General features: G+C 47.6%; 7 protein-coding genes and 1 non-coding gene across 8 annotated transcripts; 4 read left to right on the top strand and 4 right to left on the bottom strand.

Moving 5' to 3' along the window:
- Positions 1-1,429: 1,429 nt before the first annotated feature.
- F4812DRAFT_446470 (TLD-domain-containing protein) lies at positions 1,430-3,458 on the bottom strand (the record flags this gene model as incomplete). The annotated part of the gene is made up of 2 exons (XM_047935647.1): positions 2,108-3,458; positions 1,430-1,948 (listed from the first exon to the last, which is right to left on the bottom strand). Exons 1-2 carry the CDS (start codon positions 2,729-2,731, stop codon positions 1,433-1,435), a joined length of 1,140 nt encoding a protein of 379 aa, XP_047785856.1. The 5' UTR covers positions 2,732-3,458.
- Positions 3,459-3,470: 12 nt separating this feature from the next.
- On the bottom strand, positions 3,471-5,023 carry F4812DRAFT_242962 (tetrapyrrole biosynthesis, uroporphyrinogen III synthase). The gene is made up of 2 exons (XM_047930645.1): positions 4,566-5,023; positions 3,471-4,498 (listed from the first exon to the last, which is right to left on the bottom strand). The coding sequence occupies exons 1-2, from the start codon at positions 4,864-4,866 to the stop codon at positions 3,867-3,869; spliced, it is 933 nt and encodes a 310-aa protein (XP_047785855.1). The 5' UTR covers positions 4,867-5,023; the 3' UTR covers positions 3,471-3,866.
- A 111-nt stretch (positions 5,024-5,134) lies between these two features.
- F4812DRAFT_242973 (FAD-linked sulfhydryl oxidase ALR) lies at positions 5,135-6,152 on the top strand. The gene is made up of 2 exons (XM_047930646.1): positions 5,135-5,475; positions 5,555-6,152. The coding sequence occupies exons 1-2, from the start codon at positions 5,402-5,404 to the stop codon at positions 6,051-6,053; spliced, it is 573 nt and encodes a 190-aa protein (XP_047785854.1). The 5' UTR covers positions 5,135-5,401; the 3' UTR covers positions 6,054-6,152.
- Positions 6,153-7,166: 1,014 nt separating this feature from the next.
- Positions 7,167-9,406, top strand: F4812DRAFT_242976 (pyruvate decarboxylase). The gene is made up of 2 exons (XM_047930647.1): positions 7,167-7,289; positions 7,472-9,406. Exon 2 carries the CDS (start codon positions 7,507-7,509, stop codon positions 9,238-9,240), a length of 1,734 nt encoding a protein of 577 aa, XP_047785853.1. The 5' UTR covers positions 7,167-7,289; positions 7,472-7,506; the 3' UTR covers positions 9,241-9,406.
- A 1,125-nt stretch (positions 9,407-10,531) lies between these two features.
- On the top strand, positions 10,532-11,692 carry F4812DRAFT_463636 (kinase-like protein; the record flags this gene model as incomplete). The annotated part of the gene is made up of 3 exons (XM_047938244.1): positions 10,532-10,838; positions 10,890-11,367; positions 11,464-11,692. 3 exons carry the CDS (start codon positions 10,532-10,534, stop codon positions 11,690-11,692), a joined length of 1,014 nt encoding a protein of 337 aa, XP_047785852.1.
- Positions 11,693-11,773: 81 nt separating this feature from the next.
- On the bottom strand, positions 11,774-13,649 carry F4812DRAFT_468633 (prion-inhibition and propagation-domain-containing protein; the record flags this gene model as incomplete). Its single annotated transcript, XM_047938804.1, has 6 exons — positions 11,774-12,174; positions 12,205-12,255; positions 12,364-12,421; positions 12,452-13,168; positions 13,212-13,213; positions 13,316-13,649. 6 exons carry the CDS (start codon positions 13,647-13,649, stop codon positions 11,810-11,812), a joined length of 1,527 nt encoding a protein of 508 aa, XP_047785851.1. The 3' UTR covers positions 11,774-11,809.
- Positions 13,650-14,581: 932 nt separating this feature from the next.
- F4812DRAFT_446461 (thioredoxin-like protein) lies at positions 14,582-15,820 on the top strand. Its single transcript, XM_047935646.1, has one exon. The coding sequence runs from the start codon at positions 14,848-14,850 to the stop codon at positions 15,229-15,231; it is 384 nt and encodes a 127-aa protein (XP_047785850.1). The 5' UTR covers positions 14,582-14,847; the 3' UTR covers positions 15,232-15,820.
- Positions 15,788-15,894, bottom strand: F4812DRAFT_t149. Its single transcript has one exon. It is a non-coding gene; the product is annotated as a tRNA-Asn (tRNA).
- Positions 15,895-16,944: the final 1,050 nt, after the last annotated feature.

The raw sequence follows: 16,944 nt of genomic DNA, 5'->3' as shown, positions 1-16,944 counted from the left end.
TTCCATGATTACCTCACCGAAAACTCATTTCTACGGAGTTTATGATCTAATACCTACCTAGGTACCTATGTTTATTAAACTTTGATTCTTCGAATTCGACGTTGAATCCTTGACTGGTGAGGCTTTTATACATAGGTAGGTTAGGTAGGAATCTTTCTCGGCTTATTACTTGCATAGGAGGATAGGAGAGGATAGGATAGGAAGCAGCAAGCTCTCGGGCTGGCTACCTGTAGGTACCTAGAGTTTATAGTAGGGCTTCTGGGGCAATATGATAGTAGGTGCCTACCTAACCTACTCGGAGAGTTTGTATGTTAGATACCTACCTAGGTAGGTATATAGGGGATGAGGGATGAGGGATGAGGGCAGTAGGTATGGGTATGGGAATATAAGGAAAGGTGAAAGAAAGTGAGGTTTGGCCTGGTGGCAACTATAAACTAAGAACCGAAGATCATATGTAAGGCAGTGGAGTGGAGTAGATTTGGGTATTTGTTATATCGAATTATTACTCAATTCGACTCGGCAATCGATCGCCTGGTCATCCATGTTAGAAGATACCTCTTACGATACTTACCAGAAAGTGGTAATGTATAAGGTAGTCCGCCTTTTCTACTTTTAGGTACCTAACCTTAGGTACTTACCCCTTGAACTGTTCACTAGGTACCATACCTACGAGACTATTCATCATTTATACAATGATAATGTATGAATTAGGTACTATCCCCCTACCGATCCCATCTCACTATAAATACCTAGGTACCCAACAACTAAGAACAGGCCGACAACGTATCTGTCTCACTTATTAAATTCAAAGCTACCTAAGCTAGCTAGCTAGCGAGCAGAACCAAGTGGATATGTTCAGCATTTCCATCCTTCAAACCCTCCCAACAAGAAAGACCAAAAAACATTTCAGGCAAAGCTTGCTTGCTTGCTCGCCGCCCCTCCCCATTGAAACCGAAAACGCCTATTTGCTCCGGTAGTCATGATCTCGGTCGTTTATCTGCTAGATATGGTATTTCCAGCGCCCCCCCCCCCTTCCCCCCCCCCCCCTTTTCCATCCTAGCCTGGTCTGGCTTTTCTTGGGAATATACCATATCGTACCATATCATATCATATACTATCCTCCCTAAAATCGGGCATTGTACCACACCACGACGTCCTCCCCTCCTCTCCCCGCGCGTACAAAAACAGTCGCGATAATCATCGCAATAACATCATGCCCTACCTTGCCCTACCTATCCCTCCTCGTTTCGTTTCGACAAGCTGACTTGGTAAACAAACGAAGAAGAATTAGTAAATGCCAACACATGACTTCTTCCCACCTTCTTAAAAGCAACCCCCTCCCTTCCCCTTCATCCTCCCTTTCCCTCTCCACCTAGGTAGGTAGGTCCTTACCGTCAAACAATATAATAACATATACCTATACACCACCAGATCAGCCCCCGACAACCCACATCTCCACGCCCAGGACGTCGAACTTCTCGCCCTCCTCGCTGAGCGGCTGGTTCAGGAACGTGTCGCACGGCGCGCTGTGGCCGCGGCTCAGCCCGTTGTCGAGCCACAGGCCGAAGGTGCCGCCCCGCCCGCCCCCGACCGACAGGAACCCCGTCTCGCAGAAGATGCAGTAGTCGTTGGCGCCCGTGAACGCGAAGTTCTGGAACCGGATGCTCTGCGTCGTGACCGGCTTCGGTTTCGGCGACGCCCGGCCCGTCTCGAGGCCCGTCGGCGCCGGCGCTAGTTGGCTCGCGGGCAGCCGGTCGTTGCGTGGTAGAGGGGAGGAGGAGGTGGTGGATGATGCGATTGTCGTCGTGCGGAAGTTGACGTTGGTTGTGTCGGCGGAAGGGGGTGGGGGTAGAGGGGCGTGTAAGCTCGCGCGCCAGAGGAAGCATTCCCCTGTGCCGAAGTAAGATGGCGCCGGGTGCGGCGCTTCCGTCAGGTATGCGCCGAAGGTCTGTTAGACGTATAAGTAGGTAAGCTAGCTGTCCAATATCTTGTACTTATTTGCGATGCTTATTTTCAGGACATATCCCCGCGATACGGAATCCGGATGGCAAAGGGAATATGCGGGCATATGGGAGGGTATATGGGAATACGAGAATTAGGTACTCACCCCTTCCTTTCCATCTCGCACGACGAGCACGAACCCGACCCTGCGTCCGCGGTACTCCTCGCACCGCTTATACAGGGTCGAGAGCGAGCTGCCGTCCTGGTACAAGCTATATATCAACGTCCAGTCCTCGATGATCTTCAAGCGCTCGGGCAAGAAAGTCCGGATCTCCTCCGCCAGGCCGCGCGCCAGCAGCCTCTCGGACTCTCTCGTGTCGGCGCGGTAGCCGCGCAGCGTCAGGGGCTCGAGGGAAGGCAGCCCGCGCAGAGGCGACGGACTGCGGCGCGTCGGCGGGATGAAGGGACCCGTTATGCCGTCGCCTACGCCGACGGGTTCCGAGTTGGCGTTGTATAGCTGGGTGTGGGACGGCGGGTGAGGGGGTGGCGATTCGAGAGAGGAGAAGCGTCGCCAGAGACCGAGGACGGCGGAGCCGATGCCGTAACCGCCGGAGGAAGAAGAAGAGCCTTGGCGCTGAGGAGATTGTGGTTGCGATCGTGGTTGTGACTTTGGGTACGTATACGAACGGGTTTGAGGTGACGGGGTGTGGTGGGAAACGGGAGTAGAGTGGCCGGAGGAGGGCGGTGAAAGGTCTATCAGGTCGGTACTATCTTGCCGGTTGATGCTCATGGTGGGCAATTTTCGAATTGGGGTCTCGGTCTGGTGTCTTTGGTGTAGGGATGGCGTGAGTGATCGTGTTGCGGATCTGATAGTTTCCAATTTACTAGTTTCCGATAATAATAGCTAAAATAGCTACTATGTAAACGCACGAAGCACGAAGCGGCTTAGGTTGGACTTGAAAGCTGGAGAAGTGGATTATAATAGGCTCTTCTCGTCTTGTCTTAGGTCGTATACTCCGAATTAACCTGCATACCTCTCCTTTAGGTGGTACACAAGGCAGGGTTAGTACTTGTAATTCAGCGGAATCATGAATGTGACGTAGCGTGATGATGGCTTATGGTGGGTGAGTGGGTTGGTTTGTTTTAATTTGTTTTATTTTTAATTTGTTAGTTATTGCCACCTTGTGTCAGCTTAGCCAGCTCACATACTTAGGTAGGTACCTAGGTAGCTGCCTGTAGTGGGGTTGGTGGCGGGCGTTTTGCAGCGTTACGTCGTATTGGCCGGAATTAAAAATTGTAGATAATGGGATGTTATGGATGTTATCAGGGTACGGTAGATAATAATGTGGATATACTAACCAAAAGGGCGAGCTTCGATGATACATAGGTCAGGGAGGATGTAATAGATATAGGCACCCTACTTAGAGGTAGTCAAATATTATTAATATAAGGTAGATGAGATTGTAGATAAAATTGTAGCTGATATGGTAGACGAACAGTAAAAAAAAAAAAAAAAAGAGAAGAAGGCAGTCGAAGTTGGGAAAGTCTGAATAAATAATTACCGAAGGTACCTATAACCTGCCTAAGGTAAATAAATACATAAAAATGTACCTGACCTACTACGTCTTGTGCACTTATTTATACTTTAGGTAATACAACATAATACCTGCAAATACTGACCAAACTATTATTAAACTCGTACCACTTGTCCTCTTGGAACTTTAATATTTTTTTTTCTTGCGTGTCTTCTATTCGCCCTCTAGAGCTTAGCTCTGCTACAGTCTATTCTGCCTCCATTAGCCCGCTCATAAACGCAGATCGGTCGCACGGATATGCTGTATGATAAACCCCTTGGATTCGTAAGGACGCACAGCATGACAAGCATTAAGCCCGTCTACATCATTCAGTCCTATCACTAGGTTGAATCATAATTTGATTTCGATAGCATCAAGTATACCCTGTCGTATTCCTTCGGGAGAAGGTTCCTTAGCACATACTCTGGGCTCGTAAGCGAACATTTTCTTGAGATAGCTTGCTGTCGTTGGCCCAATTGTTGCGATCGACGTGGGCGGCTTCGACTCGTCCGCCTTCTCGATAGCCTTACCTGTATCCTGCTCAAGCAAACCTAAACCCTTGAGCATGCTATCGCAGCCCGTTGGAGAAAAGACCACTACCCATCGCTCCGGTCGGTTCGATGTTCTTTGTAACACGTCCGCAAAGTCAGCTGCGAAGGATTCCATAACACCAGTACCGTATAAGACCATCTCTGTTACTTCGATTCGTCGAACACCCGGTAAAGTTTCGTCCATTAGCGTCTTTGGTATAATGTCCCGCCTCTGCTCCCCTACTAGGAAGAGCAGCGGAGGCTTGGTGGGGCGGTCTTTGTACCAGTCGTCGTAATGGTCCAATATGAACCGCGCAAGCGCATCACCATTTCCAGTATGCTCACCAAAGACCTGGAGTGGGGGTGCCTGGGGGATGGCTTTAAGCGCTCGGGTCGTAGCAGGGCCCACGCTATAGACAGGTATGTCTTGGAGGTGTGGCCAAGTCTGATCACCTATTGAATTCCTGCGAGTCAGAGGATAGAACACCGCTGGACGCGTGAGGGGCCTGGGGCCTCGGACCTTTGCCCTCGTCAACTAACTTGGCGAATGCCTCAACAGCTCTTTGTGAGGTGAAGATGAGGCCGCCATAAGCGCTATCGGCACTACGGCTTATCCTCCTTTCCCGTAGCAACTTTTCGAATTGCCGCATGCCGTCATCCTCAAATCTGTGCTGAAGGACAGGAACGAAGATTGGCTCGAAAGAAGGAGAGCCGTCTCTCGGGGCAGAGAAGATGTCTTCGTATGCATCTGTTGGTGACGACTTCGTCTTGAGGAGCAGCACGGGAACTTTGTCCGGGCTGGAGGCCGAATCCGAAGCCATAAGAAGCTGGGCGGTCTAGACTACCTGGGCAACCCGGGCAATTATGAGAGAAAAATATTCGAGCGATGTCTTGATCACCTGAGCTTAACCTAGGAGAGAGTTGAACCTATCCTAGCGATTAGAAGCTCAAATGCCAAGGCCAGGCTCAAAGATCTCCAAGATCTCCAAGAATTCCAAGAGTTCCAAGCTTTTATCGATAAAATATTTCCAATCGATAAGACCTTCCAGGAGGGCCGAGGCACTGCTACAAAAGTACCTATGTACAATACGAGGTACCTACCTAGGTAGAGGTACCCACCTAGGTACCTAGTGAATTAGGTAAGGTGGGGCGTTCTCTTCGGCCCGTGTTTAGTCAGTGGCGTCACCGGGAGGTGCCGGGACTCGCTTTCCGCCGAGCTGTTGACAAATCCGCGCCAGCTGAATTTATTTTTCCTGCCAACACCTTTCGATCTTGTCGCAAAATTATCGTGAGCTTCGGCGCCGGTGTTTTCTTTTTTTACGCTTATTTTCATTTTAGACCCATTACAGTAATAGAATGGCTGCAGACACGAGAGAGCCACAGTCCAACGAGCTGCCTAAGGGAGTGGTCATAGGAAAGGATGGCAAGCCGTGAGTAACACTATCAGTCCCGGTTGGTTGGTGGCCGGGATATTCAGGTCCCCCCCATTAACATAAGCTCATATTGCAGATGTCGATCATGCACTTCAAAAAGGGATTTCTCTGCGTGGGCACAGATGACTAAATCCTCGCTCAAATCTGGTAGTAATGCTGGAACAGGCGCTGCTGTCGGGGCTGGAGCGGCGGCCGCGGCGGGCTCTACGTTTTCGTCGCCGCAATCTACTCCGGATGATTGTCCACCTGACGTAGAAACATTGGGCCGAAGCACGTGGACACTACTGCATTCCATCGCCGCAACGTATCCCAAGACGCCAAGCGCCGCTCAGCAGTCCGACCTCCGGACATTCATGGGAACCTTCTCGAGACTGTATCCGTGCTGGGTATGCGCCGAAGATTTCCAGCGCTACATGGAGAAAGACCATATCAAAGTCGGTAGCCGAGACGAGTTCGGGAATTGGTTATGCGAAGCGCATAATGCTGTTAATGTCAAGCTAGGCAAAGAGAAATTCGACTGTTCCAAGTGGGAGGAGAGGTGGCGGACCGGCTGGAAAGATGGACGCTGCGACTGAATTATGAATTTTTTTTCGTCCCCGAGAATCTTTGCTTTACAATTATTAATTCACGATACCTTTTTTTCGCCCCTGGTTGAGGCATAAACCGGAAACCGGGATTTGGATTACTTTAAGGCCATTTGAAGTTCATCTGCGAGGAAATCCACCTAGGTACCTATCTACTCAACGACCCTGTATTACCACTGTACGATATGTTACGATAGAAGAATGATCGATGAAAGAGAATCACCTTTTCGAATTGAAAGATGAAGCTGTGTATGTCGCCGGGATTTTTTCGAGACCCTCTTGTTCCAAATCGAATCGCGCCCGGCGTTATCCATCTGGAATTCACCGTTTTTTCCCTTATCATTATCAAAAGATCGACATTTTATGATGCGCAGTAAATACGTAGTAAATGCTACTGGGCCGTTCCAGACCGGCATCCAGGCTAGTCGGGGCTCTTTTTTTTCTTTCCAGGGAACCGGGTTCGGCCGATTGGTTTATTATTAGAGAAAATGGATACCTATGCTAGCATAGTCGTACAGTGTACAGTGAGCTGAGTGAGGACTAAGAATGAATAATGGGTTGAATTAAGTTTGATGTTATGGTCTTGAAATCTCAAGGTTTGAAGGGTGAGAGAAAAGTTAATGCGAGATGAGACTTGGAGTTTGTATGCATTTGGCAATAGATTCACATGTATATCCCTGACCGACTAACGGGCGAGAATGGGAAAGAAAGAAAATTCTACGACAAAAATCAAGCAGAAAACTCGATATCCATTGCATCATCGCCTGATCATCGCGAGACGCCGAAGATGCACCATGATCCACTGAAACAAGGCCCGATATTGTCAAGAACAGGCGATGCAAACAACCACCTTACGATTTTGAGGCCAACTCCTTTTTTGTTTGAAGACCAATGTTCGTATCCTGCGTATCCTGCGTATCCTGCATCGACATTGCCGTTGCGATAACGGGAAATGGGTAGAGGCTGAAAATACTTAATATTTAGCTGAGGTCCCTGCATCTGTCCGAGACTTTTTTTCTTTGTTCTACATTCAGAATCATACATCCTTGACTACGAATACATCATCACACTTGACAGAAGTATAGTGTAATATATACCTAAATTTCCTGAGCTTCCGAGGTATCGCTACTGTCAAATCAGCTCTCTCAGACTACTTTACACTATACATCAACTTACATCAACCTACGTTACCGACCAACGTCTACCCCTCAACTTATATATTTTAAGGTATTTATAGACCTCTCGCTGCTTTATACCTTTAGACCATTTATAATAGTACTTGGAGTACTTATATCGCTCATATATTCCTCATCCCTTCATCCCTTCATACCATTTATATCATTTATACCACTTACAAACAAACACACGATAACAACATATTTACTGACTCTTTTTATTTTTAAACATAGAAAATAAGAAGGACAAACTTCTCTACTTATTCAAGATGGCTGCTAAAGACATCAGAACCGACAATCTGAAAGAGCCCGTTGACGTGGCTGATTATCTCTTCACGAGACTTTACCAGCTCGGTATCCGATCGGTCCACGGTCTTCCGGGTGATTTCAACCTTGTCGCCCTCGACTATTTGCCCAACGCGGGGCTTAAGTGGGTTGGCAACTGCAACGAGCTGAATGCCGCCTATGCCGCCGACGGCTACGCCCGTATAAAGGGCATTAGCGCTATCGTCACCACTTTCGGTGTTGGCGAGCTTTCCGCTATTAACGGCATTGCTGGCGCTTACAGCGAGCACGTCCCCATTGTTCACATCGTCGGATGCCCTTCTACTATTTCTCAGCGCAGCGGTCTGCTGTTGCACCACACCCTAGGAAATGGCAACTTCAACGCTTTCGCCGACATGAGCTCTTCTATCTCTTGCGCCGTCGCCAAGCTCAATGACCCCGTTGAGATCGCCGCTCAAATCGACCACGTCCTGCGAGAATGCTACTTGAACTCCCGCCCCGTTTACATCATGCTCCCTACCGATATGGTTCAGAAGAAGGTCGAAGGCGCGCGGCTGGAAACCAAAATCGACTTAACCGAGCCTCCTAATGATCCGCATCGGGAGGACTACGTCGTCGAAGTCGTACTCAGGTACCTGCACGCCGCTAAGCGACCCGTCGTCCTCGTCGACGCCTGCGCCATCCGTCACCGCGTCCTCGACGAGGTCCACGAATTAATCGAGAAGACCAACCTACCCGTGTTCGTCACGCCTATGGGCAAGAGCGCCATCGACGAGACTCACCCCAACTTCGGCGGCGTGTACGCCGGAACCGCCTCCGCCCCCGCCGTCAAGGAGATGGTCGAGGGCTCCGACCTCGTCATCTCCATCGGCTCGCTCAAGAGCGACTTCAACACCGCGGGCTTCTCGTACCGTCTCTCGCAGCTCACCTCCATCGACCTGCACAGCGACCACTGCATCGTCCGCTACTCCGAGTACCCCGGCGTCCGCATGAAGGGCGTCCTGCGCAAGATCGTCGACCGCCTCGACGTGAGCAAGATCTCGGCGCTGCCGGCGCCCAAGTGGGAGTCCCCGCCGGTCACGCCGGACCTCGACGCGGTCATCGGGCAGGAGTTCTTCTGGTCGCGCATCGACCGGTTCCTCCGCGAAGGCGACATCGTGATCACGGAGACGGGCACGGCCAACTTCGGCATCTGGGAGACGCGGTTCCCCGCCAACGTGACGGCGCTCAACCAGACGTTCTGGGGCAGCATCGGGTGGGCGGTAGGCGCGTGCCAGGGGGCGGCGCTGGCGGCGCAGGACATCGCGGGGCCGGAGAAGGCGCGGCGGACGATCCTGTTCGAGGGCGACGGCAGCCTGCAGCTGACGGTGCAGGAGATCAGCACGATGCTGCGGCACGGGCTGGACGTGATCGTGTTCGTGATCTGCAACGACGGGTACACGATCGAGCGGTACATCCACGGGATGGACGCCGAGTACAACGACGTCGTCGAGTGGCGGTACAAGGACCTGCCGGCGGTGTTCGGCGCCTCCGCGGACGCCGCGCGCTCGTACGCCGTCAAGACCCGCGGCGAGCTCGAGCGCCTGCTCGCCGACGCCGACTTCAACGAGCGCAAGGGCCTGCGCTTCGTCGAGCTGTACATGCCCCGCGAGGACGCGCCCAAGAGCCTGATGCTGACGGCCGAGGCGAGCGCTAAGAGGAACGCTATGACGGAGTAAAGTATAGTAAAATAACGTAAAAGAATCGAAGAAAAAAAGGAAAGAAAGAAAAGGGGGAAGATGTGTATGAGATATGACCTCTTTTTTGGATACATGGGTTAGGGGGGTTTTGGCTTATATATTTTTCTCTTTTACATGTTTTTTGCGAGTTGCCATTTGAGGGGGGGGGGGGGGGGGTTGGGTTAAATAATTCTTCTATTTTAGACGCATCGTAATGGGATCACGTTCAAAGTATTATTGCGTTTATTATTATTCTATCGTGTTTATTATTACCGTGCTCTGTTGTCAGGTAAGAGGTACCTAACCTAACCTGCCATAGCTCCATAGTTTTGGTAGTCCTAGGATGGTTACAATGGTTAGGGGTAGGTAAAAGTTAGTACTAATACTATTTCTTATGCATGTTCTTACTTGAGATGAGGTACTTTAACGCTCACATATAATCGAATTATATAATTCCTTGCTTGGAATGTATGAATATATACTCCAAGGGGCGGTGGCAAGTTGTTTCTCGAAATCTGCAATTGTCAAGTTCATGGTAAGGTCGTATTGCCCCTTAATATTCCTGCCCCTCCAGATGATTTAGACTGTAGTATGGATTGTAAAGCTGGATGTTTCCCACCAGTCAGCAGAGTAGGTACTCATGTTACAGGGTGGGACCAAATAGTACTTAGGGGAATACGTAATTTCGTTGTTCTGCGAGTAACTCTAAACTACCTAAGGTTAGCTGTAGAAGTGCGTAAGAGGTAGCTATACATTAAGTGCCGATAGGCTCTTTGTTCTAGATGTCTCATCCGGGATCCTGTCAGTTTCATAAAAAATGGTTGGCAGATTTGGTGCTTGTCCAAAAAGATCCATATGAGCTCAGAATACATTGAGTTTTACATATTAATACCAAGCATGCCTATTAGTAGGTAGATACACCGCCCTCTGGATCTGACACATCTAAGTGATGAATCAACTGTTGTTTCCTCTATAAGATATGTGCTTTTCATTTAGAACTTATGTAGTTTGATGGACAGTATCTACGCTTGCCAAGTTTGGAAAAGTTGGGTATCTTATTGGTGTTGTTGCCAAAGATGATTGAGCACTGCTTCCCTCAGATTGATCATATTAGGTGGAATCATGGGGACATCACATACCTTCTGCTTGTTTGTGTTGGCTTGGTACGTGCATATATATGAGACTATCCTTTCCATATTATCTTCAGCCAGAAAGGAGTAAGAGGACACGGATCTAGATTGGTGATCCTGTTCGATATTTTATACGAACGATCTCTTCGACGAAAGTGGCGATGGCACAAGATCACGACCAAGATTCTGCCATGACATCAAGAGAGTATTTGCAGGCTTACGGAATAGGACACGAAATAAATGATCCTTCTAAGAACGACTCATACACGTACCTTAAGAAGTTAGGGGGGATACCCTATACGATCCGGAGCGTTTGTCAAGTTGAAAACAACCGTACGAAAGAGGTATATGCCAGCAAAGAATGTAAGTTATCGGTTTCTAAATCTCTCAACAAGAAGATGGTTAAGGCGATCTACGATGAAGCCATGATTATCAAAAAGATCCGACATCACCATATTGTCCGATTTTGTAAATTTCACTGTCGTGAGGAAAAAATAGTTGGCTTTCTGATAGAGCCAGTCGCCGACGAGAACCTACAAGAATTCCTCGAACGGGTGGGGAAAGAAAAAGTGGACAAGGGGCATAAGAACTATAAAGATATGTGCCAATGGCCTGTATGCCTCTTTCACGCTTTGGGTTATCTACACGAAAGTAAAATCTGCCACAGGGATATAAAACCTAGCAACATCCTTATCAAGGGCAATTGTATCCATCTTACTGATTTCGGAACCTCGAAGGATTTCAGTGAGGCGACCACGTCTATGACGGCGAGCTCAAACCCTGGAGAAACACATCGGTATATGGCTCCTGAGACCTATAAGGACAAGCTTCGTGGCAGGGCGGCAGACGTCTGGGCTTTGGGCTGTACCGTACTAGAGATTTGCACTGTCGCCTCGGGTAAAACCATAAATGATTTGGATGGCCATCTCAAAGGCAAGCGACCTCCATGGTTCTGCATATGTTCCTATCATGTTTTGGCTTGGATATTTCTCCTCCTGTAATCACTTGCCGAGAAGGATACGCAAGTTCGACGGCACATCCAGAAGATGCTACAGCTAACATTCCTTATGCTTGACCCCGATCATGAGAAAAGAGTCACCATGGAACAACTTCACTATTTACTAAACAAAGGTGGCTTCGATTCTATTGCTTCATTGGCTTGTGACAAGTGTAAAAACCAGGAATTGACACACGCTGCCCAGTGCAGCATTAAATTCAAGAAAACAGCTGATGAGGACATATCCATGAGGGACATTACACAAACGACCGGAGCACCCTGGGAAAAGATCAAGCAGAGGTGGCTTGAAAGTGGTTCTGAGTAGCGTAGTATTCAAATAGCACAAGATACTACCTAAGGTAGGTTGTTCTAGGTTAGGAACTGATCAATAGAAGATCTGGTATAAGTGCTTAATATTTGATCTATGTCTGCCTTGCTGCATTTATACTATGATACTCTGCAATGCTTCCTTAGCTTTCTGTAGGCAGTCCATCGAGTCACCTGAAGAATAACCATTTTCTCTTATATTCCCTAGGCTTTGGGAGCCATTTGGAGACGGCTTAGTATTGCCAACCAAGCAAAGCTTGACGACCTCCGACTCGAGAGAAGCAAGTCGCGTTGCTTTTAAGAGTTCATCCTGAACTCCTCTTATGACTGGGCGTTGCGTATGCTCGTTTAGAGAAAGCCCGAGGGAAAGATGAATCGGTCGCCATAGCCCAATTTCCATCAAAACTACGCCAAGACTATATACGTCGTGCTTTTCTTCGTATCCATATTTTCCGTCTCGGGGAACGTCGAATTGGACCTCTGGATGGCGATATAGATCGTGTTCCTCACGCTTTGTCGGGAGCTCTGTGCGGTCATCCGACGGACGGGAGTAATCAAAGCCTCAGAGGCACAGTGGCGTCCAATCCGAAGAAGATGAAGTTAAGAATAAGATGTTATCGCTTCTCGGGCCTTTGTGAAGCCACTTTGCTACATGGAGATATTCAAGACTTGTCGTGAGCCGTAGCGCCATGTCTATCCTGATGGTTAAAGAAGGCTTCGGGATAATCTGCAACCTAGCGTATAGAGACTGGGGAACCGATATACTTGTCAAGGTAGGCGACTCGAAGACAAGTCCAAACCGAGCCGAACTCGGGTCATGGACATAGCCCAGAGCGGCCGGAAGATGGAGCTTTTCGGGATTTTCGGGATTCTTAAGGAGCAGTGTAGCGAGGCGCTCAATCCGATTTTCAATAAAGCGACAGTAAAACTCACTGATGTCTTCGTCGTAGCACTTCCACTCTATCCATACCGCGGCATCGTTGAAAGTACCAGAAACTCGTTGTGATTTGTCCTCTTTTTGGTTATCTTGAAGCTTAACCGCTGATAAACTCAATTTGAGATCATCAGAAAGTGGGACTCTCAGTAGAGGCTGTGCCGCCGCGTCGTTTTCGTAAGACACACCGTCGTCGATGACTGACATGTTGAGAGCCTTGAACCGGGTTAGCCGTTCTAAAAGCCTATACGAATTCTCGTTGGATCCCTGAGAAGACCCGCCTGAACCATGACCTGAAGGTAGGCGGTGACGTGAGCGCTCGAACTCAAGAATTTGATCGACTTTGTCGTGTAGCCGTACAAATTCCAGTTGCGTAATTTCTTGAAACTGAAGGAACTGACTTCTTTGATCTGGCTTTAAAATGAAATCTAGTGATTTGTTTAGTGCAATAAACCTGGCCAATAGTCGTTCGAATCTATCTGCGTCAGATACGACCCAACGGAGTCTCGTGGGGAGTTTTGAAAATACACCTCCGGCGGACTGAAGACATTTGCGGAGTAGATTTCTTTTTTTTGTTCGTTACCTCTAACGACTATGTAAATTAATTAGTACTCTTGCGCTCAACTGAAAGCGAAGTTGCCTGAGCATGCATTGGAAGGGAGCAGTCTCGCTTGCTCCGAGATAAACCCCCCTTATTATCCTCCGCAGATTTCGAAGATGGGCCGTGCCGTTGCTTTATCTCAGAGGCTTCAAGCATTAAAGCTTTTATTTGGTTTAAGGATTCGAGAGCAGCCCGCCTTCTTTCATCTTGCTGCGCAACTTCGATCGTCGTCTCATATGTGAAGCCTGATGCGGTCCACCAGTCTAGTAATTTAAGCTGCTCAAGGTAGAAGCAATGCCGAAGATAATCATACTCTTGGGGGAAGTATTTAAGTTCAAGAATGACTTGACAACCTTGGACGCATACAGCAAAGATTTGGAAGACTAGAGATATTGCGCCCACTGCAGTTCCAGGGTCCATAATTGCTCATTGATTCACAAACTATAGGTCTTAAGTTAAATATATAATAGAGTCAATAGAGACGACTATATACTAAAATAAAGAGAAGAGTTGTGCGTTCCTTATATCAAGTTGTGTGTATTTCCTGCCTTGGGGGTGGCGTACATGAGTTATGCAATGATGTTAACAGTGTCACCACGCGTAGGCTACCGGCGTATAGATAGGAAGTTACTGTTACATCAGTGAGGCTGAGGTAGATAATATGCACTTCACTTCCGTTGTAGTTATCGTCGTTATTTTCGTATGTCTCAAAAATCGATTCCAAGGTTCGCCAATCGATTGGAGATGAACCCCCCGGCAAGAAGCAGATAATACGCTTTAAACTTACACAGAATTGCATCTGTTAAACCTATAAGGTTCAAATAGGAAATATTCCAACCGCCCTGGTATAGTACCCGTAGGTGCCTCAGGTAACATGTATACACGCATACAAGTACACGTTATATAACTTGAATGACATAACCAAGTAATGGTCATACGTCTAAGCCTCATGAAAGAAGGCAATTCCATTATACGCCAAAAGTGTAATTAGTACTACCATACAATTAAGTCTTCATTATCCGCGTAAGGCTAGCTGTCCTTGTATGTGAGAGTACCCACTGCTTTATTATTTCCACTATTTATTATTATAGAGATATAATGTGAGACGACGTTTTTGGAAAAACACCCTGGACATAATTGCCTCGTTCTTAGGTATAATAAAAGAAAAATCTACCAAATTCACCCTAAACGCACCTCCTAACACGAAAAGGGGGCTTCTCTAAAGGCGAAAGGCATCACGTGCTTTTTATTGTATATTGTATACTGTATATTGCATATTGCATAAAAGATAAGTATTCACTTAAAAGGCATATCATGGAACCTTCTCAAAGATGCTCGGCATTCAGCGCAGCCTCGGAGGTTCTCTTCATCTTAACAACAACATTTACAATCGCACATCCCCATTTACGTATTCTCTCAGACAGTTTAATTAATTACCAGAAACTAAGGCATTTTAGAGTTTCTTATTTTCGACACCTTTTATATTCCAAAAAAAAGATAATTATTCCACATCAAGCAACTTTTGTTGAAGTTGCGATACAACAGCTTTAAGAGTGACGCAAACGAGACCTCACAATCTACTTAAGGGGAAAAATAAAAAATAAAAATAAAAGCAAAAATGGGCGGAGAGAACTTGCACCACGTCAAGTCGCTCGCGGAGCTGCAATCCCTATTCGCGTCAACCACATACGTGGTCGTGGACTTCTACGCCGACTGGTGCGGGCCGTGCAAGGCCATCGCGCCGCACTACGAATCGCTGGCCAAGCAGCACGGGGCCCCGCGCTTCCTCGCCTTCGCCAAGGTGAACGTGGACGCCGCGCAGGACGCCGCGCGCGCGTACGGCGTCACCGCCATGCCCACCTTCCTCTTCTTCAAGGAGGGCCGCCAGGTCGCCGTCAACGGCCAGGCTGCGATCCGCGGCGCCGACCCGCGCGCGCTTGCGGCCGCCGCCGAGAAGCTCGGCGGCTTGGCGAAGAAGCGCATGGCGGAGGCGGAGGCGTAAATGCTGCGGTGTTGTGGCTTTGATACGAGATTGGTGTTGTTTAGGTATAGGTACCTAGACTTAACCTATGTACCCAGAAGGATACGTTAGGAACGAGGCATTTGGCTTGGATGAACTTGGCATACGAAAATGTCAACCGACGACTCAGATAGTTAAGTAGTAGTCTTACAGATCGCTAGGTACCTCTTGGCTTAATTACCCGATAATCATCTTCGTGTCTGCATAAGGCGATCTCTGTCAGATGCGTACTACATCCCAGAGCTATAGCCTTTAATCCATGCGTTGCCACGCACTCTTGGATCTTTGTTATTTCACTGATGCTTGACAGATTGGACTGGTAGATAATAATAAGTAGGTGCCTTTAGCTACCTACCTCCTAGATGCTTAGACCTGATCATGAACTTGATTACATACCCCTTAACGTCCCCCTAATCCCACTAATTTGTCTAGGTACTTAGGAATATGTACTTGAAGTATTTATGGTTAATTCTGGGACTACTTAGTATCAAACGTGAAAGTCCAAGCAGGTATCGAATATTAAAGGGGTAAAAAATATTGGCCCGAGTGGGATTTGAACCCACGTCTTCCCAACCTCGACCTTTCATCTGATTGTTTTTCAGAAGCACGTAATGATGGAATGTGCTCCCACTGCACCACCAGGTCTTTTGTGATAGGTGGTCTGAACTTCAGGACCATATGCTACCGTGCAAAACTCCGTAGATGCCATGTTCATGTGACTTCTTCACTTGGGCATCTATATTTCACTGAGATACTTCTCCGCTAATATTTTGGGAATTGCCTAGAATTAAGGTACTTGGCTCTATATAGAATGTATAAGACTCACTTAAGTAAAGACACTAACTTATTTACAGATGCTAGAAATCGGTTTAATACCCCTGAGAAAACTTATTTATTAATATATGTGCCTTTTTTCGTTTCACTACATCTTATAATACTATTACATTAAGGGCTATATCTCTTGTACGAGGTAGTTAATAGAATATGATAGACTTTTTCTTTTGGAACAAGTCACTCTGGAGATGGGTTTACGTCACCCACTCATTTGATAACGCCGGAATAAGATTCTTAAGATATGTTTCAACTGTCTTATAGGCATCGCTAGTCAGTGGGTCTATCCCTTCTTTTAGCACTACACACTAAAAGAAGTTGAATAAAAAGACATTCTTATTTAACCTAGAAAACAGGGACATTTTGATAAGGATGACTTCGTGGTTAACAGGGGCTAGTCATCGAGGAACTCCCGTTAATAAAGACTTTGACAGCCCCACAAGAGGAATTGGAGATAATACCACCCCAGTTCTTAGATGACAAGTAGTTGAAGTCAGATTGAGGCTCTTCATTGGGCTTTGCCCACGAACTTAATAGATACCTGATATAATTAATTGTGACCGCTACGCCGCGTCCGTATGGCCAGCTCCAACATGGAGGATGCAACTAATGGTGCGTTGCATTATATATCAAAGAGTGTGGGTCTCAAGGCTGTAGGGGTGCCATGCAACGATGCCACGTGCGTAGGTGAAATATGTATGTAGGTTAGTGGTTAGTTCGATCGATCTAGGGAATAGATCCAACGATCCCAACAGGCTTTTTTTTTTAAACTGCTGTCTGGGATCCCCCCCCCCCATCCCTGGCCTGGTTTTTGAGCCGCATCAACTAAACCGAGACCAACAACGTCAAGACAAGGTTTGTCGG

This window comes from Daldinia caldariorum, assembly GCF_022478825.1.
Source record: "Daldinia caldariorum strain CBS 122874 unplaced genomic scaffold F4812scaffold_26, whole genome shotgun sequence".
NCBI lineage: Eukaryota > Fungi > Ascomycota > Sordariomycetes > Xylariales > Hypoxylaceae > Daldinia > Daldinia caldariorum.
This window is presented reverse-complemented; position numbering and strand designations above follow the sequence as displayed.

Bases quoted from the DNA above. Each gene is read 5' to 3' on its own strand.
- F4812DRAFT_242962 (XM_047930645.1), bottom strand. From the start codon at position 4,866: ATGGCTTCGGATTCGGCCTCCAGCCCGGACAAAGTTCCCGTGCTGCTC. The intron at 4,499-4,565 runs GTCCGAGGCCCC...GGAATTCAATAG, and splicing joins GTTAGTTGACGAGGGCAAAG to GTGATCAGACTTGGCCACAC.
- F4812DRAFT_242976 (XM_047930647.1), top strand. From the start codon at position 7,507: ATGGCTGCTAAAGACATCAGAACCGACAATCTGAAAGAGCCCGTTGAC.
- F4812DRAFT_242973 (XM_047930646.1), top strand. From the start codon at position 5,402: ATGGCTGCAGACACGAGAGAGCCACAGTCCAACGAGCTGCCTAAGGGA. The intron at 5,476-5,554 runs GTGAGTAACACT...CTCATATTGCAG, and splicing joins ATAGGAAAGGATGGCAAGCC to ATGTCGATCATGCACTTCAA.
- F4812DRAFT_446461 (XM_047935646.1), top strand. From the start codon at position 14,848: ATGGGCGGAGAGAACTTGCACCACGTCAAGTCGCTCGCGGAGCTGCAA.